The sequence below is a fragment of the Cajanus cajan genome, chromosome 8 (genome assembly GCF_000230855.2).
Source record: "Cajanus cajan strain Asha chromosome 8, NIPB_CcT2T_4, whole genome shotgun sequence".
In the NCBI taxonomy this organism is placed as follows: Eukaryota; Viridiplantae; Streptophyta; class Magnoliopsida; order Fabales; family Fabaceae; genus Cajanus; species Cajanus cajan.
This window is the reverse complement of record NC_138524.1, coordinates 57,682,362-57,701,999: the sequence shown is the minus strand read 5'-3', so window position 1 is coordinate 57,701,999 and position 19,638 is coordinate 57,682,362. Positions and strand designations below refer to the sequence as shown.

The following is a 19,638-nucleotide window of genomic DNA, read 5'->3' as shown; positions in this document are numbered from 1 at the left end:
TCCTATAGGCGGGCCTATTTGGTAGACTTGCTCCCGGAATGAGGTCTATTTGATGTTCTATTCCTCTTAAAAGTGGAAGTCCACTTAGAACCTCTTGAAGGAATAGATCATCAAATTCTTTCAAAAGTATTTAGACCTCTTGAGGTAGAGACTCAAGTTCATGACTAGTGGCCGTGAGTGTCTCTTTGAAACAAAGAAGGTATAAAGGTTGTTCAAGCAAGAGTGTTTTCTTAATATTATTTTTGAGAGATAAGTGACTCTTGTGAACAACTTCTTTAGAGGGGACTTTTGAGTAAAAATCAATTCTTCACATTTTTCACTTCAATTCTTTTCAAATCAATTTGAAACATAATTCATGTTATTCTTGATCATCAACTTAAACGAAGATTATAAAATGACATATTGATTTAACACTAATCACAAAGCTTAAACATATACAAAGCAAAAATAACCAATACAAGTTGCACTCTTAACAAGAGACTCATTAGGTACACATTTGTAATCATCAAAACTCTTAGATTTGAGCTTAATCTTTATCAACGATAAACACATCATGAACACACTTTAACAGACAACTCAAAACACTTGACACATGGGCTCTTATACTTTTAATTCGATATGCATGTGAAGCCATTAATTCTTAACTTTAGAATGCACATATAAGGTAGCCTAAAAATACATGAAAACAATATTCCCACACAATAGGTAAACAACACACCCATACTCTCTCTAGGAGGAAGTTTCATTAGGAGTAAGTCAGAGTTTCATATATGGGCATGTTACTGCTTATTACATGTGCTACAAGATGCTCCTTACTATTAAAACTCTCAAGGCAAAGCTAAAAGACAATAAATACTTCATATCTAAATTTACAAACTGATACCTCTAAGAAAAAAACAAATGCATGAACTATAACATAACGCAACACACAAATGACATGGAGCTAGACTTAACCTGACAAGCCACCTATTAATCCAGGCCAATTTTAATAGTTGTATATAAAGGGTGAAGAAGAGATTTTAAGTGGGAAAAAAAAAGAGATTTTCATATATAAAAATCTAAAAAAAACTAAGATATATTTACAATCTCTTGAAATCTCACCACTAACTATAATTTAATTTTTTTTCCTTTATAATTTTAAAACTATTTTATAAAATAATTTTAAAAAATTAGGTTAAATTGCACTTTTAATCTTCTTATAATATAAATTCGTAATTTTAGTTCCATTATTTTTAATTTCACAATTTTAATCCTCTAATATTTAAAAAATACGATAAAAATAAGAATTAAAAGCACAAATTAATCTAAATATTATTAAATATTAATCAAGATATTATTTATAATAGATCATAATCAATGTTATAATTTTAACGATTAACTAATAAATAAAAAAAAAAGATTAAAATTGATAATTTTACAGAATTGAGAGACTAAAATTACATAATTACAAATAAAAACTAAAATTACATATTTGATACAGTAGAGAAATCAAAAGTAAAACTGCTTAAAAAAAAATTAAGAAACCAACAGAATCATAGAATAAGTACCAAATGAAAAAGAATACAAATATTTTCTCTTCCCGCCACACTTTGGATATTTCTCTCTCTCCGCGCAACCAAATGCTTGAACTTCCCCACGCGACAGTTTCCTTCTTCCCCTTTCTCTATGACGTGAGTTACTGAGGTAAACCCAATCCCTAATTTAGAGCTACACCCTCCACTTCTTCACTAATTCCCAAATTGCTTATTTTGCTGTCCATTTTTCACTCTTCACAAACCCTAACCGTGGTTCTCCCTTCTCAGCGCATTTTCCCCGTGTCAGAATCTTCATTAGGGTTTGTGAAAGAATCATGTCGAGCGCGTTAAGCTGGAGACACCATGTCGTGATTCAAGCTCTGTTGTCACGAGGCCCGCTCATGGAGAAGGACTTGCACTCCATGTTTGAAGAACTCACCAAGAGAAACCCAGGTTTTTGTTTTCTCTGAATTTGTTATTCCCTTTTATTTTTATTTTCTTTTATTGTGTTTTAACAACTGTAATTAGGGCTTTTGGCTCCTGGTGGGGCTCCAAGGCATCCTTACTAACTTAATCCTTGATTTGGGACTCATCACAAGTTTTTTGTTCCTTCCCAGAAATGTGTTGTGTGAGAATTGAACCTAGGTCTTTCTCCATGAGCTCAGCGGGTGTTGCCAATTACCAATAGGGTTTCCATTTTCTTGTTGCAAAATTGTATTTTATTTATTTATTTATTTCTAACTTAGTTTGAAGTTAGGGGGCGTTAGGAGGAATGTTTTTACTTTTAATCTGAAGTTGAGAATGATAGTTTTTTAAGTTTGGTTTATCTTCTAAAAAATAATATTCTTAGGGAACATGGTTTCCTGCGAATGAATGTTTTCCATACAATTTCTCACCAAATTGTTCCCATGGAGAGGTGAGAATCTAACATTCCTGAGTTAAAATGAATATCTTATTGTGTTAAAAATATTATGTTACCTTAGTTTGCTTAGTTATTACAGTAAAATATTTTGATTCGGTAACATTTATAATCATTCCCATGAAAAATGTTTCCTACTACCAAACACTCCCTTGGGTTCTAATTGATTATTGAGTCAACATTGAGGAAGGATGAACATTGAAGGTGAAAGGTGACATGATTTGAATTGAATTTGAATATTGGTTGCAAATAAATACTTTATTTTTGAAAATAGAAATTGGGTGTTTGTGTTTCATTTGTCCTTGATGGGTTTTTATTGTGACCTTGACTTGACTGTGCTTGTCTTTGCTAGGCACTGATCCACAACTGTTTGATGGTTTTATTCTGAAAATAAACAAGGCGCTTAGTTTTGCTAATTTTGAGTTGCGTGCCTGCATAGATCAATATGATGGTCAAGTTTATTATGGGGTGGTGAATACTGTTTCAGATGAACATTCCAAGTTTGGCACGAAGTATACTGTTCCTCAAATTGCCTTTTATAAGGCCATTGTAAGTTTTGCTTTACTTGCTTGTGTTTTTTTGTCTGTTGGTGTACATATGTGAATATGTACTAGGCTTTACAAATTGGTTTGTGTAATGCTTTTAGTTTTTGCGGTTCTCAGTGTCTTCCAGTTGTGCACGTGTGTTTGTCACTGGGTGTATAGTGTGATTTCTTTGAAATTAGAGAAATATTTCTCTAAATGCCTGGTATTTTGACACCTGAAACAAATAATCTTATGTTCTGTAAATGGAAAACAACAGATTGAAGCAATAGTACAAGATGCCTCTGCAAACGGTGTTATCTCCAGCATTCGTGCTCTCAATCTTAGTTTGGATGGTCAGGTTATAATATTTCACCTACCTACACTTTTATACTCATCAAAAATTGAATCTTGTTTTAATATGCTGGTATTGAGTGTGTGTGAAGTACTATCAAAAAATATCAAAGTGAAATTTTAAAATTTATCAATAAGTTAGATCAGTGAGAATATTTTAGTTTTTGACAGATGGTTAGGGCTAAATAGCCAAGATTAGTAAGTATATCATTATTTGTGGATGCAATCAATTTGTAAACTGCAACTTGTGTTATGACATGATAACCATCTTTTTTCTTTGGAACTTTGCCAACTCTCATTTGCTATAATTGAATTCCACAACCTCCACCTTGCTCATTCTAAATCAATGACAATGACTGAATACAAATTTGGAACAGATGGAAATAGGATTAAATCACAATAAAATTATGGAAAGTTCAACAATTTCTTGCTGTCCCCGATTTCAGAAACTCCTACAGATTATCTTTATCTAGAAAAACTATTAAACACGAAATAATTTTCCCCTGATTATAACACTACCTCATCAATACAAACGAGAATACATAATATTTCCTCACAGAAATTAAACCTGCTGTTATTATTTAAATTAGTTCCTAACATGGCAGTTATTGAAATGCAGTAATTATTAAAACTAAGTCCTATATTTCCTAGGGTAGAATTTGATTATAAAGCCTCACTTCAGTGCTTAAGTTTAGAATTTACTCATTCTTGCAACAATAAGGACTATGCCATTTGGAAAATGCATGCATTGAGGCACTATTCTCTTTCTTGTTCCTTGTTCCGAAGTCCAATAAAATGGTAGACAGGTATAGACTCAAACTTGAACTTTGGTGCAAACATATTGTTATAAAAAGCTTATGTTCAACTTCATGAATTTGCATGCATATATATTTTAAAGTTTGAATTCATGCAATACTAACTCCATTATTATGTAGAGCCTTCCTCCGAACTTGTGTTGTTTTGGTCACATATTGTAGGCCTTTTTCTAAGAATCTAAATCATCGAAGACCATTTGCGTTGCAGGTCTTATGGATTACATTTTAAATTTCCATCAAAACCTATAGTAGATATATCATCTCTGTGATGTAAAACCAAATAGATTGTGTGATGCAAGTCTTTTATCTTAATATATAATCATTAATTTCTTACTTCAGTTTCATTGTTTGACTCAAGCTAAGTTATACCTTCTCACCTAAACACATCCAAAATTCAATATACATGTCATCTGATCCAACTAGTTTACCATTTTTCATCATCTTTAGCGCTTATTTTACCTGTTTGTATAGTTTTGTTGCAATGAAATTTATTAGCTTGGTCATTTTTGTAGTGGTTAAACTCTCTAAAGACTGTTGTTTCTGTTTTTTTTTTAATTTTTTTTTTGTTAGAGTATTGAAAACACTAGTCATATTTTTCTAGTGTATTATATGATTTGCAGTCCACCCTCCCCCAAACCACCACCACCACAAAAAAAGTAAAACTGTCTATATCTATATACACAGTTGGAGAATAAGGTACACATTTTGGATTGCAGGTTGATTATGATATACACATGAAGAACATGACAATTTGATCTACTCGTAGAAAGATTTTGCCCTTTCCATTGTGATGGGAATGTTTCAGGATATTTTGAGATAAATGATACTGATCACAAAATTAAAATATATTTATTCCTTAATGTATTGTAAATGTAGACTAAAATGCTCAAATTTCATGTTCTATGTTCAGGTTACAGTTGTGTCAGATCCACAATCTCAAGGAGGCCAGCCAAATGTCCCATCATCATTGAAGAATTTCAGTTTGTCTCAAAAGGAAAAAACCCTGCAAGAACTAGTGCGGGACCAGTGGCTTAACTTAACAACAGATGGTATTATTAAACTTGGTTTGAAGTCATTCCTTGATCTTCGCAGTTGGTTCCGGAACAATGATGTTACATCCTGTCATGTATGCAATGAAGCTGGAATAAAGGTTGTTCTTGTTCCTGTTGCATTGTGATAGTCTTCTCTTTTTCTTTTTCTTTTTTTTTTTTTCTAAATTTTGTTTAACCATCAATGGTTGTGAACTTGTGATTATTTTGAATCAGCATTGGGCTTTTGTTTTACAATATCTATGGGATTTAAATGTTTGGTAATATGCCATGCAAGTTTCATGGAAAATTTTGAATAAAGTTATGTATTGATCAGATTTGAAGACCATTAATAGCCTGTTATGTTTGGCGTTTTATGAATACAATGTGTTAATTCAGAAGCAAGAAAAACTATCTTCTACGTGTTTTCTAAATATTTGATGCGGAAATTTTATTATATGCACATCTGAGACTTAAACAAACACACACTAACAAATTGAGTGCTTTTGTTAAATTACATACACACCAACAATTCAATTTTCTCCACATTTTATGATGTAATATAATTCCTTTTGTCTAATTACCTTGCTTGTGGAGGCATTGGGAACCCAAGACAAAAAAATAATCACTAGATTTTGTTAATATTAGAAGGAACAGAAGTGGAAAAATTGAAATATGCAGATAGCATCAGTTGTACTTGTAAGTTATAACACATTGCTGCTGTGTTTGAATCTAACAATTCATTACTCAATGTCTGACAGGCAGAGTTATGCCAAAATGAAAACTGTACTGTACGGATTCATCAGTACTGCCTGAAGCAACTTTTCTTGCAGAGAAAGGTATTAGTCTTGTTTCATTTTTATGATGTTAGAGATATGGAGTGTCTGACAATGTTACTACTACCAACTGGCATTTAGGTTGCAAAAGTTTGCCCAACTTGTGGCACTGGATGGCCATATACGGTACCCCAGGCAGAGGCCGTGCAGACTGAAGATGACAATGAACCTAGAGGAAGCCAACAAGTGACTAGGCATAGAGCCAATAGGGTTGTTGATGATGATGTTGGATGCAGCAATCAGGATGAGCTGAATGATGGTAGAGAAAGCCAGCATGGTAATGGATTGGTACGGAAAAGGGGCAGAGCACGCAGAACTGAGGATGCAGATACAGGAGGTTCTGGTGCATCTCAATCTTCGGCAGCTATTTCTGGTTCGAGAAGAGTAACTAGAAACTCTGCTCGTCTGACGTAAATCAACAACGGTGCCTTCTTTTACTGCTGCTAGGTATATTTTGCTGCTGACTGTTGTAATTTAAGCTGAACTTTTGTGGATATGTGAATGGGTTCTTTAGTAATGCAGTTAGCTAGTTTTAGTGACTATTTCTTAATCAGCAATCGTGTTATGTTAGGTTGACCTGTGGCTTGAAACGCCAACCTTCTAGTTCAGAATACCAACATGTAAATTTGTGTTAGTGTCAAAGGATCATATTAGAGTCATTTTGAGGTAGTGACATTATTATTTTGCTCAGCTTTGATATTTAATTGTTTTTTATAACCGTGTTTTGATATTTAATTGTTTATTGTTGTGCTTCTTTAATCATGACATTATTTTTATTATAAACTTGCTCATGATACTATCTGTTTAGCTTTGTATCAAACTAGACAGCTATAAGATGTCTAATTTCAGTCATTTGTTATTAAGATTTTTACATGTTGAATTAGTTTACTTTAAAATATCAATGCTTGTACGAAAAAGTTAATAAAGCAAAGTAAAATCTAAATTCATTGCAGGGAAATTTGGCAGCATGGTAAATTTGAGCGTTTATCCTTTATTAAATAAAAGTCAAACTCGAGTAGTGAACAAGTTCATGAATCATGAAACAATTATATTTTGTCTATGAAAAATGCTCCATCGTCCGAAAGAAGTCTCCAAAATTTCTTCCGAATTATTAAAAAATTGATTTAAATAATAAAATATTAAATTAAATAATTATTGTATAATAAATTTATTTAAAAATATTAATATTTTAATAATTTAGACGTTGATTTGGAATATGTTTTGACTTGTATAGCAGTGTTCTTTGTCTATTGACGAAAAAAAATTGAGATGTTATTTTAGTCTATAAATATGGTTTGTGCAATGTTTGCATATAATCAAAGATTTATTTATTTTCGTAAGATGTGATTTTTGCTAATCAAATATTATTTTAAAAAGATTAATCAAAATAATTGTTCTACTTAGGTTGTATTTGGCACAAAGGAAAGAAATAGTGAGTAAAAAAGTGGATAGTAATAAATAAAAAAAAAATAGGTGAATAGAAATGTGAAATATAAAGTATAAATAGAAGTGTTTGGTTTAAAAGAAATAGAAATGAGAAATAAAATTTATTTTTAAAATTAAATCTTAATATAATTTTTATTATAATCAACTAAATTAAAATTTTAATCATTTAAAAAGTTTTTTTTATATAATGATTATATGTTATTAATGTAAAGTAATTTACACTTAGACATGACAATTAAATTTGTATCCATAACCTAAACTCGATTTTAACAGAGAAAACTTGCTTTGATTGATTATATTTTTTTTCGACTTGAAAAATTAGGTCCCGGTGTAGATTCGAATATATAACTCCATGTCTTGTCCTTATATTTGTCTCACTGTATTAATTAAATTTATATTTATAATTTATTTGAAATCTATCATTAACATTATTTTTAAGATAATTATTAAAAAATTAATAAATTTATCATAAAGGTGATTTGTAATTAGATAATGGTTTACAATTTGTAATTAGATAATAGTTTACACTATTAATACATAGCATTTTTTTTATTTAATCAATTAAATATTTGATCAATTAATTAAATCAAAAGAATTAAATGAAATCAAGTATTTCTTTAGTTTTAAAATACTTACAGTTCTAATATTTAAAAAAAATCTAAAATAACAATGTTTTTAGTTTTTATTGTAATATTGATTTTTTTTTCTTCTGATTTGGCCCTATGTAAATTATATCAATACTAATGTATTTTCACATAAATTAATTTTTATTCTTAATTTATGTGTGTATTACTATCATTTTAAAGACAAAGAATAAGAGGAGAAGATTTAATAGTTTATGTTATAATCCATTAGATTCTTCGCAACAAATAATTTAATCGACTCGAATTTTGGCTGAGAGAAATGATGAGCAAATCACCATCAAATCAATGTTGATGGTTTTTTTTATGTTATTTGTTTGACATTATATTTTATAAAAGTTATTTTTATAAAATTATTTTACATATAATTTCATAATGATGAAATATTATTCGCTTTAGACTAAAATCTTCACGATTATGCTTTTAATCATCACCCAAAAAACTTATCAATCATTAGAATATATGTGTACTTTATAAGTTATTATTTCTTCTCTTATTTTATTGAATTATTATTACTAATTTATACTCTTCATCTTCATCTTTGATAAAATAATGTGATTTTTTTTAAAGGAAGAATCCATATCCTTCATATAATATTAACAATTTAAGAGAACACAAATAGAATATTTTTACACGTGTCGTTTCAAGAGCAATTCCAAAAATCCTGGTCTATTTTCAACTTCAAGCCTATAAAGGAAACAAAGGAAAGATAAATTGTTAAAAAATACAAACACTACACACAGCTAAACAAATACTCAACGACTAACAATTTGTGGCCCACCTTTAATTGGCTCATCATGCAAGGCCTATATTGACCTGTGTAAATATCCCAATAACAAAATTGAAATCCGGTTAAAAAATAAGTGTTTCAAATGTATACCGTATGGTGGCCGACTCGCCCGAATACCCGAGAACGTTACTTATGTCGAGTACCCGAACCCGCCGACCACCCCCAGATGGGACGAAACGTGTCGGCGGAGTCGGCCGAGTATGTCGGCATCATCAAGATGGTTATGGAGAGCTTAATTAACATAATGCATAGGATTAGACCCCTAATTTTCCGGGGCCCAATCCTTAATTGCGACCCAATAAGAACTACTATAAATAGGACCCCAACGAGGTATGTAATTAATTTTGAACTACCGTATTTATTATGCCGATCACTAACTTGAGCGTCGGAGTGTCTTTACAGGCACACCCATCCCTGACTTCGGATTACCCGGATAGGAACGAGAAGACCGAGACCCAGGATCAGACTCGCTACAACAAGGATAGTTAGTGTGTATCCTAACACAGGAACATTTAGCGCCCACCGTGGGGCCGAAGAGACGCTTCAGCCCTGTTGAACTCTACGACTGAGACCGAGATATGGTAGTGACGCGAAAAGGACAATCAACAATGACTCAACCGATACCTAACCCCGAAATTAACCCCGTTATGACCAATCAAGAGCGTTACCCGTATGGAATGCCTCAAACCGAGCCAGAACCGGTGATACAAGAGGTCCGGCTGAACACTAACCGAGACCAACCTGATCTCCATGATGACTTGCGTGCATTGCGCGAGGAAATGGAAGCTATCCGAAGGCAGAGAGAGGCCGATGCAAGGGAGTTGGCCGAACTGCGCCGACAAAACGCCGAACTCCGAAGCCTTAACCAAACATATGTGCCGTCAACCCCTACTCTTCAAGAGGAGTCGGCATATCATGCCCCGACCGACCATGTGACCCGAACCCCGGTCACCTCGTTGATAGCTAACAAGGCCGACACCACCACTCACTCCCTAAGACATCCTTTTTCCTGGAGAATAATGGAGGCAACCCTGCTAGACCATTGGAAAAGTATGCCGATTGAGAAGTACGACGGGTCATCCGACCCCGAGGAACATTTGAACGTGTTCTTGACGCAAGCGACCCTCTCCACTCAGGACGACTCGGCTTTGTGCCGAATATTTCCCACGTCGCTGAAGGGAAGAGCTTTGAGTTGGTTGACGAGGTTGTCGAGCGCCTCCATTGACTCGTTTGGCGAGTTGTCATCCCAGTTTACCCTACAGTTCGCAACGAGCAAGCCGTACAAGACGACCTCTTTAGCCTTGGCGGGGCAAAAACTTGTTGAGAATTCCGTTGAAACACTTTTGTTAATATTTGTAAATTCGTTTAATTCTATCAACGGTCTCAAACACGGCAAGTATACCGGCCGTTCAAGTAGTAAAAATATCGTATCCACAGGGATTAGAAGGTAATATAAGCATTTATTGACTATTCGTGACTAAAGAATAATTCCAATTTCATAGTTTGTGCAGTGAATTCAAAGTTGTGACTATTGGAATGAAAGCTGTAAATAAATAATGTTTTGTGAGTGGAAAAGGTAAGGAATGGTATTGTGGTATTGTGAGGTTGTGGGGGTCAGATTTCACCAAACGTAACACTAATGTATCCTTAATCTCTTGTTGAATTCATTTCTTAGTCAACCCATGAGTTTACTCAAACCTAATCCCTTAGAGAAAGAGCCTAGGTGCGGATATTGAATATCAATCCCTTGAGTACCCAATATCTACACCCGCATTACGGGCTAGGGTTTAAGACTACTGATGGGTCAAGCTCTATCCCTAGATACAATCACCACTAGGCATATGTTTCAGAACTAGTTTCACAGGTTATTTTCCAATACCCATGGAACCTTAAATCATGCAAAGGGTGATCAATCCAAAGCAAGCATTACGAATAGAAACAAACACAACAAAGAATAAAACAACATGTATATATATCATTAAAATCGTAAAGATTACAATAGAGTACGTTGGTTACATCTAACCCCACAAAAATGGGTGAAACCACTCAACAAAGAGGGCAAATACAAAATAGAGATGGAAGAGGGAGTGAAGAACCGAAGGAAAGATCCGCACACGGACGATCCCAAGCCCTGGGAATCCCTTCCGCAGCTCCTAGAGTCGCCCCATGTGAGAATGAGGGAAAAACCCTCGAAGTTCTCCTTAAATGCGAGCCTGGGAGGTCAGATTAGGGTTTCGCGCCCGGCGCGTAAGTCTCAGCGCCCGGCGCATATTCTTCTCTTGAGTCTCTGCCAAGCGTCACGCCCGGCGTAATTATCAATTACGCCCGGCGCAATTGCTTCCAGATGTGAGATGCTCTGTTTCGCTCAAGCCCGGCGCAGATCATCTTGCGCCCGGCGCAGCCACCCTGCTCTGCTCCTCAGCTTCTTATATTTCCAATCCTAAGAGTCTTCAATCCTCAATTCTCTAGCTCAATACCTACACAAAAAATGAGGTATATTAAGGTATTGAGGTAAATATGGGTTAGTTATATCTGCACACAAAATGAACCAAAAGGAGAACAATTATATTGCAATGGTTCATAGGATGAGTGGAATTTGTCTAATAAGTCTCATCCAAAAAGAGGTAAAATTGAGACTTAACAACTCCCCCAAACTTAGAACCTTGCTTGTCCTCAAGCAAAAGGTAATTAATCTAGCAGATAACAAGCAATGTAAGTGAGTCAATTTCTACATCCTAGTTTACTTGTATCTTCTTTTCGCAAGCATGAACCTCAGATGAATTTCCAATCACAATTATTGCAATAGAACATGACAAGGTGCAAACAAAGGTTTCAAAAGAGATCAAAGAGCTGAGAAGAGTAATGACTATTTGTGTATGCATCCTCACTAGGAAAATGTTTCTCTCTATGCACACTAGTGTATCAGGGTGAGTGTTTCTCTCTAGTCTACTACTCACGCCACATAATTCAACTTTGCTCTTCGTTTCCAAATGAAACCAGTGGTAACACAAATGCAGGCACTTATCACAAGGTCTTTATTAGGGCAATCTGGGTCAAGCAGGGTCAAGCGGTAGCAGTTTTATGGTTTTTCAAGGATTGAAGGTGCTATAGCTTAAGAGAGCAAATAAGATTTTACAATGATGTCCCTCTCCATACCCCATTACATATTTTGGCACATGCCCTTTACCTGATCCAAGCCATTAGCCTTTATGAGATGCATATTTACATTTTTGCATCTTAATATTTTTGCTTTTGTTTTGCTGCTTTTTTTTATTTTTTTTTTTTTTTTTTTTTTTATTTTGAATGGCTGACCACATATTTTCTTCTTCCCAAATTCCTCATTCTTCAACTCCCCCAAACTTATTTGATGTCATCAATTTGCTCTCTTAACCAAGGAAAAGGTTATGGTTAATTTTTCATGGTTTGGGACAAGTGGAAGGTGTGGTGTTTAGGCCTAGGAAGGTATGGGTCAAGTGAAAGGTGGAGATGACTTTTTGGCTTAGCTGGTTAACAAAATATGGAAATGTGAATGCCTTGATCATATAAGTGCACAACATAAGCAAACCACCAGGGAAACTCAAGCAAAGTCTATCATGCAACTTAAGCGTAGTTCACTCATAGGTGTTTTAGGCTCAAACCTCACCCGGCTATGCATCCACAAACTATCACACTCAGCTCAGTTCTATGATCAACATTGAAACCCGTATGCAACTAGTCATGAACTAAAGATCTAATGTGACTTGAAAATGTCTAAGGTACACACACCATAAACATCAAGCAAACTATAATCCAGAATCAACCACAAGCAAAGCAAGTATCAACAAGATTAAAAACCATGCTAAGGCAGAATATTCACAAAAGAACCAACAGAGTAATCACCAAAAAGACTATATAAAAACAGTTAAAGTACTGAAAATAAAAAACAGAAAAATAAATTGCAAACAGAAAATAAATTGCAAACAGAGGTAAACTAAGGTGAGCTCCATCTGCTTCCATCTATGGGGTCTGGTCATCATCATCTTTAGGGGCTGCTCCACAATCAACGGCTCCGTCTGCATCAGCAGCTCCACTCCCCCAAACTTAGGAGCCTGGTCCCCAGGCCAACCAGTATATGCCTGAAAGTCCTAGAAACCAAGAGTGGTCACGGAGTATAAGCATGAAAAAGAATGGTGAGCACAAAAATGTATACATAGTGATGACCAAGCGACTATAACACAATGGAGAATATCCTTAGACCAAAATTAAGCACAAAATGCATGTACACAGAAATGGATTAAGACAATGCAACACAAACAGAATACAAAGAAACATGAATGAAAAATAGTTAAATACAAGGTATCAGGAATGTTTTTGCGCCGGGCGCAGAACAGATGCGCCGGGCTTCATATCAGTAAAACTCAACGAGGTCCAAAATCTGATATCGCGCCGGGCATGCGTTAAACGCGCCCGGCGTGGTGGTTCGAGAGACCAAAAATTGAGTACTAGGCCGGGCGCAAAAGAGTCACGCCCGGCGCGTAGTCACTTTAAAAGGTCAATTTGCCCAGGTTTTAAATTAGGATCAGGCCTTATTTCCACCTAGACACAAAATTGCCTCATTCCTCACATTCCAAACAAAATGTACCCTATATTTACCCATTCAAACATGATTCTAACAACTAACACATAACACAAACAACATATACCACAAAACATATAACACAAAACATATAACACAAACCACAACACATAATACAAAACAACACTTATAACACAGAACAACATGCAACAAAAATCTAAAACACAGTTCAGATCTCTGGGTTGCCTCCCAGGAAGCGCTTGTTTACTGTCCCGAGCCTGACAGTGACCAACTTGAAATGCTCTGATTCTCCTTCTCCTCTTGTTGCTCTTGTTCCTTTTTGCCCCGTGGTCAACCTCATGATTGCTCAACAATGCTCAGAGGGATTGGTCAATTCAGCTCATAATAGTACCTTGCACACAAGAGAAAGCTGAAGACTAGAGTACACAAGTTAGTTCCAACACTTCATTGCTCAACAAAGAATAACAAAAACAAAGAAAAAGGATTAAATCACAAATAGCTATAAATACTAAATCGCCATTCTAATCCCCGGCAACGGCGCCAAAAACTTGTTGAGAATTCCGTTGAAACACTTTTGTTAATATTTGTAAATTCGTTTAATTCTATCAACGGTCTCAAACACGGCAAGTATACCGGCCGTTCAAGTAGTAAAAATATCGTATCCACAGGGATTAGAAGGTAATATAAGCATTTATTGACTATTCGTGACTAAAGAATAATTCCAATTTCATAGTTTGTGCAGTGAATTCAAAGTTGTGACTATTGGAATGAAAGCTGTAAATAAATAATGTTTTGTGAGTGGAAAAGGTAAGGAATGGTATTGTGGTATTGTGAGGTTGTGGGGGTCAGATTTCACCAAACGTAACACTAATGTATCCTTAATCTCTTGTTGAATTCATTGCTTAGTCAACCCATGAGTTTACTCAAACCTAATCCCTTAGAGAAAGAGCCTAGGTGCGGATATTGAATATCAATCCCTTGAGTACCCAATATCTACACCCGCATTACGGGCTAGGGTTTAAGACTACTGATGGGTCAAGCTCTATCCCTAGATACAATCACCACTAGGCATATGTTTCAGAACTAGTTTCACAGGTTATTTTCCAATACCCATGGAACCTTAAATCATGCAAAGGGTGATCAATCCAAAGCAAGCATTACGAATAGAAACAAACACAACAAAGAATAAAACAACATGTATATATATCATTAAAATCGTAAAGATTACAATAGAGTACGTTGGTTACATCTAACCCCACAAAAATGGGTGAAACCACTCAACAAAGAGGGCAAATACAAAATAGAGATGGAAGAGGGAGTGAAGAACCGAAGGAAAGATCCGCACACGGACGATCCCAAGCCCTGGGAATCCCTTCCGCAGCTCCTAGAGTCGCCCCATGTGAGAATGAGGGAAAAACCCTCGAAGTTCTCCTTAAATGCGAGCCTGGGAGGTCAGATTAGGGTTTCGCGCCCGGCGCGTAAGTCTCAGCGCCCGGCGCATATTCTTCTCTTGAGTCTCTGCCAAGCGTCACGCCCGGCGTAATTATCAATTACACCCGGCGCAATTGCTTCCAGATGTGAGATGCTCTGTTTCGCTCAAGCCCGGCGCAGATCATCTTGCGCCCGGCGCAGCCACCCTGCTCTGCTCCTCAGCTTCTTATATTTCCAATCCTAAGAGTCTTCAATCCTCAATTCTCTAGCTCAATACCTACACAAAAAATGAGGTATATTAAGGTATTGAGGTAAATATGGGTTAGTTATATCTGCACACAAAATGAACCAAAAGGAGAACAATTATATTGCAATGGTTCATAGGATGAGTGGAATTTGTCTAATAAGTCTCATCCAAAAAGAGGTAAAATTGAGACTTAACAGGGGTCCGTTAGGAGAAGAAGGAAAGCTTGAGAAGCTTCATGGACAGATTCAATAAGATTGCAATGGAGATTGGAGACCTCAATCCCGCCGTGGCATTGGACCGGCTAAGTACAGCCCTCAGGCCGGGACCGTTTGTAAACAGCTTGTGTAAGAAGCCCCCAGTTGATATGAACGACCTCCGGCGCCGAGATGAGAAGTACATGCAAATGGAAGAGCTTGCGGAGACCCGGAACCTGGCCAGGGTCGAAGAAAACTATAGCCGGAAAGAATCTGGCCGAGAGCAAGTGAAAAAAGTGAATGTCGAGCCCTCGAATACTCGCCCCCCAAGAGGACCTCGCTACGCAGCTTATACTCCCCTTAATGCGAGTAGAGCCAAAGTGATGGAGCAGACCCTCACATCAGAAATCCTTGCGATGCCGAAAAGGGCGAACACACCCCCCAGGGCCGACAAAGACAAGGCGTGCCGATTCCACCGAAACAGGGGGCATTCCACTGAAGAATGTTCCGCGCTGAAGGACAAGCTCGAGGACCTTATCAAACAAGGTCACCTCAGAAGCTTTATCACCACTCAAGACCATCATCTAAGGGAAAGAGACCACCACTCGCGTGAAAATCGTCCGTCGAGAGACCGACGTCGCCGATCACGTTCGACCGAAAGACAAGATCGGTCACAACGCCCCAGGGGAGACAATGACCAACCACGGAAGGTGATCAACACGATAGCCGGAGGTTTTGCCGGAGGTGGGTCCACCTCGTCGGCGCGAAAATGACACCTCCGTTCCGTCCGGTCAGTAAACAGCGTGAACCAACTGAAGATGCCCAGAATGCCACCTATAACCTTTTCCGACCGAGACTTCCGTGGCATTGACCCCATACAGGACGACCCCATGGTGATTTCGGTCGAAATGCACAACTGCATTGTGAAGAAAACGTTGGTCGACCAGGGGAGCTCGGCCGACATCTTATACTGGAATACTTTTGTACAGCTCGGAATCCCGGAGGAAAGCTTAGAGCCATACCATGAGCCACTGGTCAGCTTCTCAGGTGAAAGGGTGATGACAAGGGGATGCATCGACCTATATACCCGCTTCGGGTTCGACCAAAAACCTTTCCGGGAGGTCAAAGTCCGCTACATTGTGGTGCACGCAAATACATCGTACAACATTCTTCTAGGCCGACCATCAATCAATGCTTTAGGGGCGATTGTCTCGACCCCCCACCTGTGCATGAAGTTTCCGTCGAGAGATGGGCAAGTGATAACCGTGCATGCCGATCAAAAAACAGCAAGAGAATGCTATCTCTCTAGCCTAAAGGTACAACCACTGGCCGATCCTCCAAACATGAAGGGTGTGAACGTAGTAAGGCAACAGACGACGGAGGACATCGACCTTGACCCCCGGCTGGGTGAAGAAGAACGAATCGAACCGGCCGAGGACCTCATGCCTTTTCAACTGGGAAAAACACCTGAACAAATAACAAACAAGGGATCTCAGTTGAGCGGGGCTGACTCAAACCGAGTCGAGCATGTAGTCAGGGACAACCGAGACCTCTTCGCGTGGACGACATCAGACATGCCAGGAATAGACCCCAAGTTTCTCTGCCACCGACTAGCTGTATGCCGAGATGCACGACCAGTCGCCCAAAATAAAAGAAAGATGGGAGATGAGAAGCGAAGCGCCGCGAATGCCGAGGTGAAAAAATTGTTATAGGCTAATTTCATAAGGGAAGTCACCTACACGACGTGGCTAGCAAATGTAGTTCTGGTCAAAAAGTCTAACGAAAAGTGGAGGATGTGTACCGACTACACCAACCTCAACAAAGCCTGCCCCAAGGACGCCTATCCACTCCCTTGCATCGACCGACTTGTCGACGGAGCGTCCGGGAATTCCATATTCAGCTTTCTTGACGCCTATTCCGGTTACAATCAAATAAGGATGCACCCGTCCGACGAGGAGAAGACGACGTTCATCACCGAGAACGCCAACTTTTGTTACCGAGTCATGCCATTTGGACTGAAGAACGTCGGGGCGACCTATCAGAGGTTAATGAATAAAGTGTTCCAGAAGCAGATCGGCCGAAACATCGAAATTTATGTAGACGATATGGTGGTCAAGTCCAATTCCATCGCCGAGCACATATCAGACTTAACCGAAATCTTCGGCGCACTCCGCAAGCACAATATGAGGCTCAACCCCGAGAAGTGCACCTTCGGGGTAAAAGGAGGCAAATTCCTAGGTTTCATGCTATCAGTAAGAGGCATAGAAGCAAACTGAGACAAATGCCAGGCCGTGATAGACATGCGAAGCCCGAGCAATCTCAAGGAATTGCAACGTCTTTCAGGAAGATTAGTCGCCTTATCCCGATTTGTCCCACGCCTGGGTGACAAGATTAGCCCAATGACGAAACTCTTGTGGAAGGCCTCTGATGGAACTAGGTGAGGAGAATGATGATCCTTCACTTGATTCCATGCAAGGACCGAATGCAACTTGAGGTTAATCCCTTGGATGAATCTTGAATCTCCATGAAAGAGGCTTCCATGAAGGAGAAGTCATGATAGGTGGTTCGGCCACTTCTAGTTAGGGTAGAAGATTGAGGAACCAAAACAAAGGTTGAAGAACCTTTGAGGGAAACCTAGAGTGGAGGTGCTCACGGTTTTGGTGACTCTTGTTTGAGAGAGAAAATTCAGAGTTTATTTCTCAAATATGACAAAAGTGAGTACAAGTGTAGGAAAATCAAATATATAGGGAATAGTAGCTTGTAGGAGAAGTTATCCCTAACCATGGTTCATTTAAGAACCATGGTAGGATTAACTTAAACTCCTACGGTTTAGCTAGCTTCTAGGAGAAGCTAAACCTTGACCATGGTTCTTTTAGGAACCAAGGTAAGGTTAAGCTAACCTTGCTTGAGTTTAGAAGCTTGCAAGACAAGCTTCAAACTCAAGCAAGAATGCTTGAAAAATTCGGCCAAGGAGAAGGAAGTAAGCTAGGCGGCCCATGGTTCAAATTACTCCTTGATTTAATTTGAAATTCTTTGATTTGGTTTAGTTAGGTTCATCATATGATGATGAAACCTAGCTAAATCAAATCTATGAAAAATTAGGAGCAAAATGAGTCCAATATGTAAAATTTTGCCTAGGCCCAACTCTGGCCCAATTTCTAAGCACACTCCCTAACTTTGCTAAATGTCACCCCCTTTTTCCTACTAAAAAAATAAAGAATGAGTGTGTCAACTAGGGAGGTTAAATGGAGTTAAACTCTCCAAGTAACCTACCTCAAGATCAATATACAAACACTAGAAAAAGCTAGTAAAGTGCCTCACAAATACAAAGGCAAAAATAACCTATACACAAGACTATGTATAAACTGTACAATATAAACAAGTAGAACTAAGGCCTTCTCTTCATGATAGAGCATTCCAAATGAAGATTATCTTGGGCCTGACAAGCCCATTAGTCTTCTCTGGATCCAGCTCTTCCTGTATCCTCCTAGCCATAGCTCTGGTCACTGGGCCCTTGGCCCATGGTCTATCAGCCTCGGCCTTCTCGTGGAACGAACCATGCGAAGAGGCCTTCGAGGCGCTGAAAGCAACCTTGGCTACGCCGCCGATCCTAACGAGACCTAATCCCTCGAGCCCACTCTTAGTGTATTTGGCCGTATCTGCCGAGGCGATCAGCTCGATCCTGGTGCAAGAAAAGGAAGGCACCCAAACTCCCATATATTTTGTCAGCCGACTCCTGCAAGATTCTGAGACCCGGTACCAGCTGATAGAAAAGGTTGCGCTCGGATTAGTGCACACCTCACGACGCTTGCGGCACTATTTCCAAAGCCACCGGGTAGTGGTTCACACCGATTGTCCGATCTCAAAGGTCTTGGGCAAGCCCGAGCTCGCCGGAAGAATGATGGCTTGGTCGGTGGAGCTCTCGCAATTCGACATAACTTTCAAACCGAGAGGGCCGATCAAAGCTCAGTGCCTGGTTGACTTTGTGAACGAGCTCCACCCCCATGGTCATTTCGAGGAGCAATGGTGGACCCTCCATGTGGATGGTTCGTCAAATTGCCGAGGAAGCGGAGCGGGTGTAATTCTGGAGGGACCCAAGGGGATAGTTTTTGAACAATCCCTCCGCTTTCGGTTCAAGGCTTCCAACAACCAAGCCGAGTATGAAGCCTTACTGGCCAGACTGAGACTAGCCGAAGACATGGGAGCCTCGAGAGTCAAATGTTTGACCGACTCCAAAGTTGTGGCCGAGCAGGTCGGCGACAATTTCCAAGTGAAAGACCACAACATGATGAAGTACTATCATGCCTATCAAAAGTTGAAGACGAG

The 19,638-nt window shown here is 38.2% G+C and overlaps 2 protein-coding genes across 2 annotated transcripts; both read left to right on the top strand.

Moving 5' to 3' along the window:
- The first annotated feature begins 1,533 nt into the window (after positions 1-1,533).
- EMB1379 (embryo defective 1379) lies at positions 1,534-6,700 on the top strand. The gene is made up of 7 exons (XM_020384545.3): positions 1,534-1,683; positions 1,803-1,967; positions 2,786-2,982; positions 3,235-3,315; positions 5,034-5,273; positions 5,913-5,990; positions 6,069-6,700. Exons 2-7 carry the CDS (start codon positions 1,850-1,852, stop codon positions 6,399-6,401), a joined length of 1,047 nt encoding a protein of 348 aa, XP_020240134.2. The 5' UTR covers positions 1,534-1,683; positions 1,803-1,849; the 3' UTR covers positions 6,402-6,700.
- A 9,439-nt stretch (positions 6,701-16,139) lies between these two features.
- Positions 16,140-17,024, top strand: LOC145950590 (uncharacterized). The gene has a single exon (XM_083061697.1). It carries the CDS (start codon positions 16,140-16,142, stop codon positions 17,022-17,024), a length of 885 nt encoding a protein of 294 aa, XP_082917823.1.
- Positions 17,025-19,638: the final 2,614 nt, after the last annotated feature.